General features: G+C 36.8%; 1 protein-coding gene across 3 annotated transcripts in view; it reads right to left on the bottom strand.

Annotated features, from left to right (window-relative positions):
- The window catches only part of CADM2 (cell adhesion molecule 2), a 1,299,579-nt gene that overhangs the window by 189,202 nt on the left and 1,094,406 nt on the right, over nt 1-15,971 (bottom strand). For all 3 annotated transcript variants that reach the window (XM_069578719.1, XM_069578709.1, XM_069578730.1), the window contains exons 3-4: nt 15,091-15,243; nt 12,529-12,666 (exon numbers count right to left, since the gene is read on the bottom strand). In XM_069578719.1, the coding sequence (XP_069434820.1) occupies nt 12,529-12,666; nt 15,091-15,243 (291 nt within the window). The remainder of the gene's footprint in view (nt 1-12,528; nt 12,667-15,090; nt 15,244-15,971) is intronic.

Here is a 15,971-nt window from a genome sequence, read left to right as displayed (position 1 = left end):
GTTATTATTTTATTCAAAATAACTTCTGACATTAAAACTATCAGAATTATTAATCTAAAATATTTTGCTAATGTGAGTATGAATATATTTTACACTTAATCATGTTCATCCTCTTAAAGTTATTATACTGTATAATCTTACAACAAATAAGCAGTCAAACAAAACTAAAACACCATTTAAATAAAAGTATTATTCTCTACATTTCAAAAACATAGGTAAAATACCATTTCCTTTCAGCCTAGCAGAGTAACAAGGCTGGATTTACTTCTTACCTGGAAAAAACAAGTTTCCAAGATATTGAACATCATCATAATGGACTGTTACCCCAGGAAGATGGAAAACGAATGAAATGAACCTTAAAATTTGTCTCTGCTTAATGCCTTGAGAGATTTTCCAGGCAATGAAGTGTGGAGGGAAAACCATGTATAATCTGGCAGCCTCCCTGAGTTATACTGATAGAGTTGAGCGTATAAGAAGCCCAAAGGGCTAAAGGTTACAGGGTTGTGTGCTCACTCGCTCAGTCATGTCTGACTTTTTGTGACCCCATGGGTTGTAGCTTATCAGGCTCCTCTGTCCATGGGATTTTCCACGCAAGACTACCAGAGTGGGTTGTCATTCCTTGAGAAAGCTCTAAGAATTTACGGGACAGAATATCAAAAAGGAAAGAGCTACATGAAGAGATGACTCCGGACATCTGCTGTGTCCCTCACAGTATTTGGTAAAGTAATTATTGATCAGTGTATCTGTGTGAGGAAAGCATTTGAAGCTAGGACAAGAACTATCAGAAAAAATTAGAGGAAATGGTACATGACGCTCACATAGGACAGAGAAATAGTGTCTGTTCTAACTAACATGATTTAAAAAAAAAAAACAAAAACTCACAATTCATACCTGGAGTACTCAGAAGATTTTGGAAGAACTGATGCTGAAGCTCCAACACTTTGGCCACCTGATGTGAAGTGCTAACTCATTGGGAAAGACTCTGATTCTGGGAAAGATTGAGGGCATGAGGAGAAAGGGGTGACAGAAGATGAAATGGTTGGATGGCATCATCAACTCAATGGATGTGAGTTTGCGGAAATACTGAAGGACAGGGTATCTTGGTGTGCTGCAATGCTTGTGGTCACAAAGAGTTAGACACAACTTAGCAACTGAGCAACAACAATGGGATTTAGGTAATTATTACAATAAAAGCTGCTCTGTCCCTCCTAAGAAATTTAAAGGATCCTCTGAAAGGGCTTCCCTGGTGGTTCAGACAGTAAAGATGGATACCTGCAATGCAGGAGACCTGGGTTCGATCCCTGGGTCAGGAAGATCCCTTGGAGAAGGGAATGGGTGCCCGCTCTAGTATTTTTGCTTGGAGAATTCCACGGATAGAGGAGCCTAGCAGGCTATTGTCCATGGGGTTACAAAGAGCTGGATATGACTGAGGAACTAACACAGTCACTTCTGAAAGCGTTAAACTCTTTCTAAGTTACTTAACCAGAACAAAACTTAAGAATTCTTATAGAATTAGAAGAATATTCAGCATCAGAAAGGTGAACATTTTAATGTCCCTAATCCAGTCAAAAACAAGTCTGCATTCAAAAGAAGTGGGAAAATATCATCTATAATGAGATCAGTCAATCTCTTGAAACTGACCTAGAAATAATATAGCTGAGAGAAGTAAAAGACAAGGGCATTGAAACATAAAAGCTCTCAAATTACATATAAAACCTAAAAATATAAAATTTATGGAAATAATTCTTTCTGATCTTGGATTAGGCAGAAACATCTTACATATACCAAAGCATGATTCATAATAGTAAAAAATAATAATAATGATACAACTTAGAATTTGAACTTCATGAAGTAGTACAACCACTTTGAAAAATAGTTTGGAAATACCTTTAAAAATTAAACATGTGTCTGCTCTATGACTCAGCCATTCTACTCCTAGATTTTTACCCAAGGTAAGTAAAAGTAGAACTATATACAAATACTTATATCTAAATGTTCATAGCAGCTTTATTGCAATGGCTCCAAACTGTAAACAACCTAAATGTCTATACCAGATAAATGGATAAACAAATTGTAGTACAGATGCATACAATAGAATACCTATCAGTAACACACAAAAGCTTTTTTATATGCAATATGGATGAATCTCAGAATATTTATCCTGAGAGAAATAAATTGAAGAGTGTATACTATATGACTTGATTTATATAAAATTCTAGAGAACATACTCTATAAACGCATAAAGTAGAATAGTGGTTTCCTGGAAGTGAGATGAGGTGGGGGTAGTGGTGGACAAAGAAGATCAGCAGGAAGGAATTATTAATGTGTATGAACAAACTTTTGTAGATGAGGAATATGTTCACTATCTTGATCATGGTGAAAATATACTAAAATGTACACTTAAAATATGTGCAGATTGCTTTTTGTCAATTATATCTCAACAGTTGCTTTTAAAAAATAAGAAACTTTAAAAAGGAAATGTTTCTCAAAGATTGTTGGTTATCATTTGCTTTCATTAGCTATTCACACTGAGATTAAACAATTGTTTTATCTCTTTCCATAAAGATGTCTTATGTTTCTCATTGTATCTTGAGAGAATCTTGAGCTAGTATATTCAACAGTGTTTAGAAAACCCAAAGTTGTATGTACACACATATGCCTCACTTACAGGTATTACAAATGCTATTTCTTTTTCTGATTTAATATGGGGTCCCTAATGATCCAGATTTAAATGGTAAGGATACTTTCAAAGTGGTAAATTTAAACAAACAAACAAAAAACTCAAAAATCCATTGATCTATGGACACAGTGACAGACTTTATTTTCTTGGGCTCCAAAGTCACTGCAGGTGGTGACTGCAGCCATGAAATTAAAAGATGCTTGCTCCTTGGAAGAAAAGCTATGAACAACTTAGACAGCATATTAAAAAGCAGAGATATTACTGTGCTGACAAAGGTCCATCTAGTTAAGGCTATGATTTTTCCAGTAGTCACATATGGATGTAAGAGTTGGACTATAAAGAAAGCTGAGAACCAAAGAATTGATGTTTCTGAATTGTGTCGGAGAAGACTCTTGAGAGTCCCATGAACAGCAGGGAGATCAAACCAATCAATCCTAAAGGAAATCAACCTTGACTATTTATTGGAAGGACTGATGCTGAAGCTGAAATTCCAATACTTTGGCCACCTGATGCAAAGAGCTGACTCACTGGGAAAGACCCTGATGCTGGGAAAGATTGAAGGTAGGAGGAGAAGGGGACAACAGAGGATAAGATGGTTGGATGGCATCACAGACTTGATGGACGTGAGTTTGAGCAAGCTCTGGGAGTTGGCGATGGACAGGGATCTGGCCTGGCATGCTGAAGTCCACGGGGTCGCAAATAGCTGGACACAAGTGAGCAACTGAAAGGAACTGAACTGAATGGTGTACACTGTAAGCTTAAATGACAACACTTTTAATTAATCTGTATCCTGCATGATACAGGAGCTTTAAACTCAGGGTACACAGATATCTCCCTTTTATTTTCTTTTGTGTTTAGCTCCAGGGAATTCACAATCTATGTATAATATGTTAATATTTCACTCATTTAAATTAAGGTTTTGTGCAACTGACATTAAATGAAGCATTAGGCCCAAACTAGTTTTACAATACCAGAGAGTATTTAAATTAAATATATAGCCTACCATTCCTCAAAGTAGAGTCCACAGAGTTCAGAGCAAGAAACACAAATTTTAAAAATCATCCAGCTAAAAATATTGCTAAGATATTGGCTAATGGAACTTTTACAGTTATTCTCAGGAATGTTGAAGCACTAACGTACATTTTTTGTTTAGTTTTAGAGAATCTCCTTCTAAGGATAGATCCATAAAGAACACAAAATATCAAATCATTTTCTAAACTTATGGATTAGGTCTCCTCTCTTTCTTTCTTTATCGATTAACGTTTGGCTAGCTGGTTTCTAATCTAATGCATTCTTAAACTATAGTGAGTCTAAGGATCAATAGAAGTAAAGTGAAAGTCACTCAGTCATGCCCGAGTCTTTGCGACCCCATGGATAGTCCATGGAATTCTCCAGGCCAGAATACTGGAGTAGATAGCCTTTCTCTTCTCCAGGGGATCTTTCTAACCCAGGGATTGAACCCAGGTTTCCCTCATTGCAGGTGGATTCTTTACCAGGTGAGCCAGAGGTACTTCATAAGTATTAGCACTTCTGGGCTTGACAACAGGAATTCTGATTTTAAAAGTCTTCACTGAGACCAAGAATCTGCATTTTGTAACTGTACCTCAGGTGATTCTAATTCTAAGCTGTTTTGAGGCTACCTTTTGAGAAACACAGCTTTCAGAAATTCACTCTCATGTTTCCAAATGCTGAAAAATTATTTACTTAGTAGTTTATAGTACAATTACACTATATGTAGCCAACTTGAAAATGAGCTGTGACATTATTTTTGATTAACATTTAAAGTGTACATCAAAATTTCTGTTCACACAGGGAAACACAGCTGAAATCAGCTTAAAATTGATGGTCCAACATTTGAAACAAATGTTGTTTAATAAGTAAAATAACACTTGAAGATGCAGACAATACTATCAGGAACTGACAAGCTTCAGTGACTCCCCACAAAGTTAAACTTTGATGGATAGGCAGGTTACAGCATAGCACGATTCTCAGGATCAGAATGACCTGAGTGGGTTTTTGTTGGGAATGTGCTGCACAGACAAAGAGTGATTATCTAAAAAGGCTAAAACTAAAAACGTCCTGTATTAGGAGATGGTAGACCTTTGTATTGTAAAATTTCCCGTCTTAATAATAAATCACCTAACTCCAAAAGCCTACTAAGCTTAAGTGTTAGATTTTATATAGTTATTTCAACCTCAAATTATACACATATTATCATTTATTTCTGAAGCAATTTCTCCTAATGCCTTATTTCCACATGTGCACTAACAAAGTCACTCAGGCACCCAAATTTTGTTGTCTCTGATCCTTGCTTCATCTCCCAGATTCATTCACCAAGTTCACCTGAAATTTGTCTTCTCTCTTAAATCCAACCATTTAAAAAATTCATTTCATCCATTATTTTAGGGCCGTGTTAGTTCATACTTGAAATGTCCCTTAAATATTCTTCCAGCCTTCCGCTTTCTTCCCAGACTCAAGTACTGGGTCTTAGAATCAGAATATTCAAGCTCAATCTTTGTCAAATATACGACTATGAGAAATCATTCTGCCTTTCTAGATATCAGCTTCCTGTTATTAATGCATAATAAATTATAATGAGTTTAGTGTCGTAAAACAATATTATTATCTCACAATATTTATGGATGATGAGTCCAGATAGAACTTAATCTGATCCTCTCCCCAGTGTCACCAGGTTGAAATCATGGTTTTGGCTGAGGCTGTGATTCCCATCTAAGTTTCAAATCCTCTACAAACTTACTGATTGTTGGCAAATTTACTTTCTTGATGTTGTATGTCCAAGGTCTCCATTTTCTTACTATCTGTCATTTAGGAACAACTTTCAGCTCCCAGAGGTCACCCACAGTTCTTTGTCACATGGCCCCTACCATCAGTTCACACATAACTATTTGCGGTCTTCTAGGCCGGGAGGAGAATGTCTGATTTTTCATTCTTTTATAAAGGTCTTAGCTTATTATGTTGGGCTTCCCTTGATAATCACCCTTTGATGAACTCAAAAAGGACCCATAATTACATCTGTAAAATCCCTTTTGCCATGTAAGGTGACATGATCAAGGCAATGATATAGCATGTATTTACAAGTTCTTTCTACATTCCAAGGGAAAAGATTATACAAAAATGTGGGTCACTGAGGGTTCTGATAAAATTCTGCCTAACACATTCATGAAAAAGCTAGTTGGCTGGAAAAGAAAATCTTAAGATTTTATGATGACAACTTCTCAAATTACAATTTACTAAACTTATACATGGAATGGAGAGTTTATATAAGTTCCCAGGATGCTGACAGATTTAGGAAAGCAATACACATTTTTTCCCCTATACTAAATGACAAATATTCAGATTTCAAAACTCCACAGAAGATTAAAAGCTACAGTGAAACTCCCTGCAGTTTTGCATACAGAGCTGCCCAGAGGCACCAAAGGATTTCTGAGTCAGACTTATGGGGAGGAAAAACAGTTAGAAGAAAATTATGCTTGTTCATTCCACTGTTCAAAGCATATGGCAGAAAATGTCTCATCACTGCCTACAAAATAAACTTCAAACTCCTGAATCTGGAATAAAATATCCATGATTAACTGTTCCCTATCTTCCCATTTACCTCTCAAGTCTGTATCACAGAAAGTTTCAGTTCCTTCAAACAATCAAATTCTTTTTACTCTCCATAAAGACACAGGTCTTCTTTTTAGAATGCTCTACCATCTACTTTTACCCACAAGCCATATGGTGAATCCCATTCATCCCTTAAGATCGAGTACCAATATGCATCAATAAACACTTGTCTTTACCTCTACCACAAAGTACGGCTTGTTTCTGCTTCTTGTTTTGTACAAAAACTAGCCAGTTCATAATTCTATTACCATACTTGTTAGATTTTATGCTTACATGTCCATCCTCCCAAAATGAATACATTAAAGGAGTAATTCTGTTTTGGTTATATTTCAAGGACTAATTCAGAGATTGTTAGAGCTCATCAATCATGGTTTGCTCAAGGTAGTAATAATAATGATAGCAATGATAACAATAATCTCTAAACTATATGCAGTGATTCCTTATACTATGAAAATACTTTATACATATCATTGTTCTTCAGTCACTAAGTCATGTCCAACTTTCTGTGACCCCCTGCACTGCAGCATGCCAGGTCTCTCTGTGCCTTCACTAACTCCCAGAGTTTTCTCAGACTCATGCCCATTGAGTTGGTGATGCCATCCAACCATCTCATCCACTGTTGCCCCCTTGTCCTCCTACCCTCAGTCTTTCCCAGCATCAGGATCTTTTCCAATGAGTTGGCTCTTTGCATCAGATGGTCAAAGTATTAGAGCTTCGGCTTCAACATTAGTCCTTCCAATGAATATTCAGAGTTAATTTCCTTTAGTATTGACTGGTTTGATCTCCTTGCTGTCCACCCTTGCAGAGGAAGAGTCCCTTCTCTCAAGAGTCTTCTCCAGCAGCATAGTTTGAAAGCATCAGTTCTTTGGCACTCAGCCGCCTTTATGGTCCAATTTGCAAATCCATACATGACTACTGGAGAAACCAAAGCTTTAACTATATGGAACTTTGTTGGCAAAGTGATGTCTCTGGTTTTTAATACAGTGTCAAGTTTTGTCATACAAGTTGGTTTGTATAGAATCCCTACAATAGCACTTTGAGGCAAGTTTTATAATCCTCATTTACTGGCTGAGAAACTAAAGTTCAAAGACAGAGGCAAGACTTCTATATGTTACTGATACTTCTATATGATATTGAACATTGTGTTCTTTATAGCAATGTGGCCCCAAAATAGGAGCGTCATCACCACTCACAAATTCAACACACAACACCACTCACAAATTCAACACACTGCTTAACATATACGTTCTTGGTTTCCAACCCAGTCCTACTCAATCAGAAAAATGGGGGTCAGACCCCTATAACCTGAGATTTACCAGGCCCTGGAGGTAATGATGGTACCTGCTAAAGTTTAAGGACCACAGCTCTAGAATCTAATATGGAAATACCCTGGCTAAGAAAATGTGATCAGCTAAGAATGTGAAACAACTTTCCTCATAAGATAAAGAATAATGGCAAAACAATGTATAGAAAAATGACTCCTCCTGAAATCAGACCACCTGACCAGCCTCTTGAGAAACCTATATGCAGCTCAGGAAGCAACAGTTAGAACTGGACATGGAACAACAGACTGGTTCCAAATAGGAAAAGTACGTCAAGGCTGTATATTGTCACCCTGCTTATTTAACTTCTATGCAGAGTACATCATGAGAAACGCTGGACTGGAAGAAACACAAGCTGGAATCAAGATTGCCGGGAGAAATATCAATAATCTCAGGTATGCAGATGACACCACCCTTATGGCAGAAAGTGAAGAGGAACTGAAAATCCTCTTGATGAAAGTGAAAGAGGAGAGTGAAAAAGCTGGCTTAAAGCTCAACATTCAGAAAAGTAAAATCATGGCATCCGGTCCCATCACTCCATGGGAAATAGATGGGGAAACAGTGGAAACAGTGTCAGACTTTATTTTTTTGGGCTCCAAAATCACTGCAGATGGTGATTGCAGCCATGAAATTAAAAGACGCTTACTCCTAGGAAAGAAAGTTATGACCAACTTAGACAGCATATTCAAAAGCTGAGACATTACTTTGCCAATAAAGGTCCATCTAGTCAAGGCTATGGTTTTTCCAGTGGTCATGTATGGATGTGAGAGTTGGACTGTGAAGAAAGCTGAGCACTGAAGAATTGATGCTTTTGAATTGTGGTGTTGGAGAAGACTCTTGAGAGTCCCTTGGAGTGCAAGGAGATCCAACCAGTCCATTCTGAAGATCAGCCCTGGGATCTCTCTGGAAGGAATGATGCTAAAGTTGAAACTCCAGTACTTTGGCCACCTCATGTGACGAGTTGACTCATTGGAAAAGACTCTGATGCTGGGAGGGATTGGGGGCAGGAGGAGAAGGGGACGACAGAGGATGGCTGGATGGCATTACCGACTCGATGGACGTGAGTTTGAGTGAACTCCAGGAGTTGGTGATGGACAAGGAAGCCTGACGTGCTTCGATTCATGGGGTCGCAATGAGTCGGTCATGACTGAGCGACTAAACTGAACTGAACTGAAATCAGAAATCACTTTCAATGCTCATAGCTCTATTAAATAGAATTTGAAATTTAACACAGTGTCAATATGTTGAACTGGTCAATGTTTAGTTAAAACATATGGCAAATTATCCTTTCCCCCGACAATATAGCTACTTTGAGATTTATTGTACATGATGCTACACATTCCTGTTTATAGGAAAATATTCCTCTTATCCGGTTTTATCATACCAAAGACATCTTAAACATCTCCAGGTCAAAGTTCTTGTTTTCTTTAGTTGGATATTCACTCAAGTGCCATAATTCTAGTTGGGAGATATTTAACAATTTCTTACTGAATTGAACTTAGCTAGGTTTGATTAGCCTCTCTATTCCCATTCTTTACACTAGGAAGTGTCTTTATAAAATGTCTCAAGTGATATTGTAGTAAAAACTGCTATATGGAAATAGGAAGTCAAATTCTGATTTCTGAAAAGACAAGAGTACAAGATAAGGATGGAACACTCCTTGTAGGGAGACATGTCTGCTGACGGATTTTAGAGTATATTTTCATTTCCCAGGTAGAGAGCAAGCAGTAGTGATGAATGTACATTCTGTATCAAGTACTGCATACAGCATAATTTGCATATACTCCTATTCAAACAGCTTAGAGGACTCAGGAAGTTCATTCTATCATCGTGTAGACAAACTAAGCATGCAAAAGAAGAGTCATGAACAAATAAAAAGCTATATAAACAAATGTAAGTATGCTGCTGCTGCTAAGTCACTTCAGTCGTGTCTGACTCTGTGTGACCCCATAGACGGTAGCCCACCAGGCTCTCCTGTCCCTGGGATTCTCCAGGCAAGAACACTGGAGTGGGTTGCCATTTCTTTCTCCAGTGCATGAAAGTGAAAAGTGAAAGTGAAGTCGTTCAGTCGTGTCTGACCCTCAGTGACCCCATGGACTGCAGCCTTCCAGGCTCTTCCGTCCAGGATTTTCCAGGCAAGAGTACTGGAGTGGGGTGCCATTGCCTTCTCCAAGTATAGGAACAACAAATGCTCCATTAATGGCCATGCACTGGTGAGAACAGGAAAAAGAAAGCTTCAGTACTTCTGAACCAAGCTTAGACACTTATGCTGATTCTGTTATACTGTTTTGTCTTGATTTTCATTCTAGCCTTGATTCAGATGATTTTGGACTATCGTGCTTATAAGATCAAAATTTCATGTTTTTATATATAAACAAAAGTCCTCTCTCTACTTAGTCTATGACCAAATCCAGTACTCAGAGCGGATGCCAAATTTGTCAAAAATTAAGATATTTTATAAAAATATTTTTCTGAAAATATCATGCATTTCTCATAAGGTTACAATGTTAAAAACAATCAATCAATATTAATGATTAGTATGTTAGTCTCTGATTTCCCTGAGGCTATATTTATCTAAAACACAAATAAAATGGTAAGAAATTAGGAGAAGCTGACTAATTCACTAACTAATTTAATGTCAGAATTCAGAAAAGGATGCATGTAGGTAATAATTTAACTAAAGGAGAGTATTTAAGAACATTCTAGCATAAACTGAGTCTTTGACATAGAAAAATATCTGATTTGTAAGAATTCACTGCCTGGAGCTTTTTTATAGGCCAAAGAAATCAGATTTTAAACTCATCCTCCAGGTTAGGGCTTTCAATCAGAAATGCTTATGCAGAAAAAGTGGCTGGATTAGAGCCTTGTCACACTAAGATAACTCTGGAGGGTTCATTTAGAAAAGGTCTAATCAAGACCAGACATTTAACACAAATACCTAAACAAATAAACCCTAAGGGTAGAATTAGAATGAATGGTACTGAGCCCTGGCAGACTATAAGAGCAAATTTAATTTAGCAAAGTGATGTATCTGACTTGTGAATTGGGTGCTTGTATTTCTCTAAATTTAGTCCAATAAAATGTATTTTAAAAGTTTTAAAGCCAAGACAGTGATTATGGATAAATTACAGATAGTTCCTTGTTTGGGGAAAAAATATATATATAGAGAGAAAGAGTAACTAAAATAGAAAAGAGGCAAGAATTATGGAAAAACCTGAATAAGCCTTTAGGCCAACCCAAAACTATAGACAATTCTATCTGTTAGACCTTCCTGTCCAAGTGAAATACATGAATTGCAATTTAATCAGAATGGTTTGCATAAGCCTATCTCCTAGAAGGAACTGTGGTGTTGGAGAACACTTTTGAGAGTACCTTGAACTTTAAGGGGATCAAACCAGTCCATCCTAAAGGAAATCAGTCCTGAATATTCATTGAAAGGACTGATGCTGAAGCTGAAGCTGAAGCTCCAATATTTTGGCCACCTGATGTGAAGAACTGACTCACTGGAAAAGACTCTGATGCTGGGAAAGATTGAAGGCAGGAGGAGAAGGGAACTACTGAGAATAAGTTGGTTGGATGACATCACTGATTCAATGGATATGAGTTTGAGCAAGCTCTGGAAGTTGGTTGACAAGGAAGCCCGGTGTGCTGCGGTCCATGAGGTCACAAAGAGTCCTACTCGACTGAGGTTGAACTGAACTGAGAAGGTTACCCTGAGAATAATACATATTGCTATATAAATAGGAAACATTTTCAACAAGCATAATAGATGATTTTATTAAAGTGAAAGTCACTCGGTCATGTCCAACTGTTTGCAACCCCCTGGGCTATACAGTTCATGGAATTCTCAAGCCAGAATACTGGAGAGAGTAGCCTTTCCCTTCCCCAGGGGATCTTCCCAACCCAGGGATCAAACCCAGGTCTCCTGTGTTGCAGGCGGATTCTTTACCACTGAACCACAAGGGAAGCCCAAGAATACTCGAGTGGATAGCCTATCCCATCTCTAGTGGATCTTCCCGACCCAGGAATCCAACTGGGGTCTCTAGCATTGCAGATGCATTGTTTACCAACTGAGCTTTCAGGGACCCCAGATGATTTTTATGCTTGGGTTTAAAAAGAAGCTCCAAGAACTGGTGATGGACAGGGAAGCCTGGCATCCATGGGGTAACAGAGTCAGAAATGACCGAGTGACTGAACTGAACCGATACTTGGGTTTTAACAGACATATGATTTCAGGTCCAAGATATCTGCATGTGGGGTAAAAAAGAAAAATCACTACTAACCTTAATAGTCATCTCCTCTATAAACTTATTCCACCTTAAAATAGTGTGTGTATGCATGTGTGTGTGTGTTTAAGGGTATGAAGGAGCAGAACTATGGTTAACATTTACATTTCTATGCATTTTTACTGAAACTAGTACATTTTTTGCCCTCTGTGAGAACTACTGAAAAACAAATTTATTAATGTTTAGCTAGTTTTATTCTCAGAAATTTGTATTTTCAGAACCAACAAGTTGAAGAAATAATTCATGGAATTTCTCTGTCTATAATCTACTATAGATGAGTTGTAAAATGGCCACATCTAACAAATACTTAGCCCTTACTATTGTCAAGCACAAACCTATGTGGCTTTTGTATATTGACTCATTTATTTCTCCAACTTTCCCACTAGATATATATCATTTTAAAACTGTTTTACATCAGAGAAAAATGGAGCACACAGAAATGGTATTCACATACCTTGTAAAATTACCCAATTTAAGGTAAATCTGGTTCAAATTACACTTAATCAGAAACTGACTACATTTGAAAAAGGAAATGTAAAACTCTGTGGGTCTAACATTTCATGCTAGTTTCAACACATTAATATGGATTAGGAGACTTTCCCCCAATCCTTACCTTTAATCTCTTTGTCGTTTTTGAACCATCTTATATCAGCTGCAGGTTTACTACCAGATGTTTTACAAGTCAGCTGCATCAAGTCTCCCTCCATAACTGGGGATGAAAATCCACTAATTTGAGGTTTCTCAGGAACACCTGAAATTTAGGCAAATGGATGAAATGAACATTAATCTCCAATGCTGATTTGTTTTCGTGACTATTACTTTCACAAACAAGCTAAACTGGGTGTTCAACAATAACTTCAGTCAAGAAAAATAAAATAAAACATAATAATAAAAAACTGCTATATAATACAATAAGTTACTTAAAATATATAGATATTATATATTATATATACATATACATACATACATACATATATATATATATATATATATATATATATACACACTATATATATACACACACACATACTGGAAAAAGAAATGGCAACCCACTCCAATACTGTTACCTGGAGAATCCCATGAAGGAGGAGCCTGGTGGGCTACAGTCCATGGGGTCACAGAAGAGTCAGACACGACTTAGTGACTCAACAACAACAAGAACATATATACATACATACACACACACATACAAACACATATGTATGTGTCTGTATAAATATACGTATGTGTGTATATTATCCAGAACGCATTTAAAATGCACTTAATTCCAAGTAGTTTTTTTTTAATTAAAATTTACCAGCAAAAATACTCATTGTAAATCTTAAAAACAAATATTCAATGTATCCTATGATTTACCGCCATGTGTATTTAAGAAGGGAGATTGCTTGCATCAGGGAAAAAAAAAAATCTGCAAACCTTATTTCTTCATTCTTTAGGAAACTGTGATTTAACCAAAATAGCACCTTTCTTTCCTGATTTCATAATTCTTAGAGCTTAAAAGATATTGTTTTCCTCTGTGTACATTTTTCTAGAAAATGCATTTTGGAATAAGGGATTCATCAATAATTGCAACTATACTGATTCTTCTGAGGGAAAGACTGTCTCTTGATGTCATTTGTATTAGAAATACAATTATAGTTTTGTGGAACATAGTATGTATTATTTTTAATTCTAGTTAATGCTAGCCACTTATTACCTTTTCTAGTCCAAATCATCCAGTGAATAAACAGATGGCTAATATGCAGAGATAGACATGGATGACTTAAATAATAGAACATTACACATTTTGGAGACAATAATATTCTGCTGTCATGATAGAGATTTATTAAAATTTCTTCTAAAAGTGTTCAATAATAAAAGCAGGCTGAAAGCTTCTTTACTGTACTATTTAATTCAGTTTGAAAAGAATAAGATGTAAGAATGTTGGAAGTCACTAATAAAAGAAATGCAAACTAAAAGAACAACAAGAACAATAAAGGTAAATGACAAATCAACATATTTCATTAGCTGGCTAGCTTTATTTATTTTTTTCTGTTCACTTCATACTGCTTTAAAAAAATTATGTTACATCACCATTTAATAAACTGAAAGTAGGCAATTGCCTATTTCTTGGGGTCTCAAGTTGGCTCTCTACAGAACAATGCATTAACCTTAGGCATCTGCTATCCTGAAATACTCCATTTAGTGGGTATATTTTGTCCTTAGTGGCAAACTTGTGAAGATTTTTATACAATCGTCTCAGTGGTACTTGCAAAGAAGCGTATTTCATAACCTATGCATAAAACAAATTCACTAGCTGGATTAACTTTAATATTCTCAACCAAAAAGAAAAACACCAGCATGCATTAGTTACTTTAAATACAGTGTTATGCCTTTATCTATCAAAGAACGGAAGGCAAGCTGAGGCAAAAAAAAAAAAAAATCAATCTTTAAATTCCTCTAACTTGTTCAGTACGCAGGTGTGTTTCAAAGAACTGCAGCAATTTCAGCTGATTGGGCCACTGACGTCTGTGGAATCACAGAGCTCTGAGCTGCAACTTTATTTCCCCAGAAACGCTATGAATGTATTGCTTTCTGATGTCACCATAACCTTTAGAAAAATGGCCCAATACTTAGAGAATAAAAACACAGAAGTTGCAAACTGTGTGCACAAGCAACTTAATTTCATTTCATTTAGCAATCTAGAAAAGTACAAAGTTAAAAAGCAAGAATTCAAATAGAAATGTCAGGGTCATTTAAATGCACTTAGATATACAAAGGGGTCATATTTGGAAGTCAAAAAATATTAGGAGGAGCCCATCAGGTAACTGATGATAAGACGGATGAGTGCACATAGACACATTGATTTCATTATGCTCATTATTCTATTGCTTTATAAAAGAATCACCATACATCCACTAAAGAGCTGATTTGACACAAAGGAACTTAGCTGAAAAATCAAAAAAACCTGTTATCTGTCCCTGGTTAAGAAACAAAATGGCTGTGTGCACTTGGGAAGTCATACAGACCTTTACACCTCTTTGTACCTATTTGAGAAATGGGAGAAATGACTGTGTGACTTTTTAAAAAGCCTTTTGATAATCCTCAAAGTGTAGATTTGTGATTGAATCATGTTGCTATATCTGTACACATCTCTCTGGCTTGGGATCACATAGTGTTAGTCCCTTGCACTTACCCAGGACAGTGAGATAGGCCTTGGAAGTTTTGACAGGCATTGTAAATAAAGAACAGGTGTACTGTCCTTCATCAGACAGAGAGACATCACTGACGCTGATACTCAGTTCATGCCAGGAAGCCCGAACCAGCTCGATTCTATTGTCTCTTAAGGCTGGAAAAAAGAAAATATTGAAAATGTGAATTACAACAGTAGACAAAGTCAGCACTGTAAGACCACATATTTTTAGCACAACATAACAAACTTGGACTATACAGCCCATGGAATTCTCCAGGCCAGAATACCGGAGAGGATAAGCCTTTCCCTTCTCCAGGGGATCTTCCCAACCCAGGACTTGAACCCAGGTCCCCCACACTGCAGGCAGATTCTTTACCAGCTGAGCCACAAGGGAAGCCCAAAAATATTGGAGTGGGTAGCCTATCCCTTCTCCAGCAGATCTTCCTTACCCAGCAATTGAACTGGGGTCTCCTGCATTCAGGCAGATTCTTTACCAACTGAGCTATCAGGGAATACTTCCTGGCCACAAGTATTATAAATATTATTTCCTGAAACGTTTTAAAGTAATGTTTACATATATTGAATTTTTAATCAGAGTTTTAAATCAAAGTCGAACTGTGCTCCTTAGTGTTCTCAGAAATAACTTTTTTTAATTAAGTGATTGCTTTGGATGAGGTAGATATTGATGGTGATAAAAATGGCTTTCCTTCACAGTCTTTCATGAGTTGCCAGTACCAAGAAAAGCTATAATAATAAAAAAAAAAATCATTAACTTCTATGCACAGACAAAATTAGGAAAACTATGACTGCTCATTTCCTTCTAGGAAACCAGCAATGAACCTAAGCATATTGTAAGTTTCTCTGGCCTAGGTGGACTCGCTTTT

This window comes from Ovis canadensis, chromosome 1, assembly GCF_042477335.2.
Source record: "Ovis canadensis isolate MfBH-ARS-UI-01 breed Bighorn chromosome 1, ARS-UI_OviCan_v2, whole genome shotgun sequence".
Classification (NCBI taxonomy): Eukaryota; Metazoa; Chordata; class Mammalia; order Artiodactyla; family Bovidae; genus Ovis; species Ovis canadensis.
This window is presented reverse-complemented; position numbering and strand designations above follow the sequence as displayed.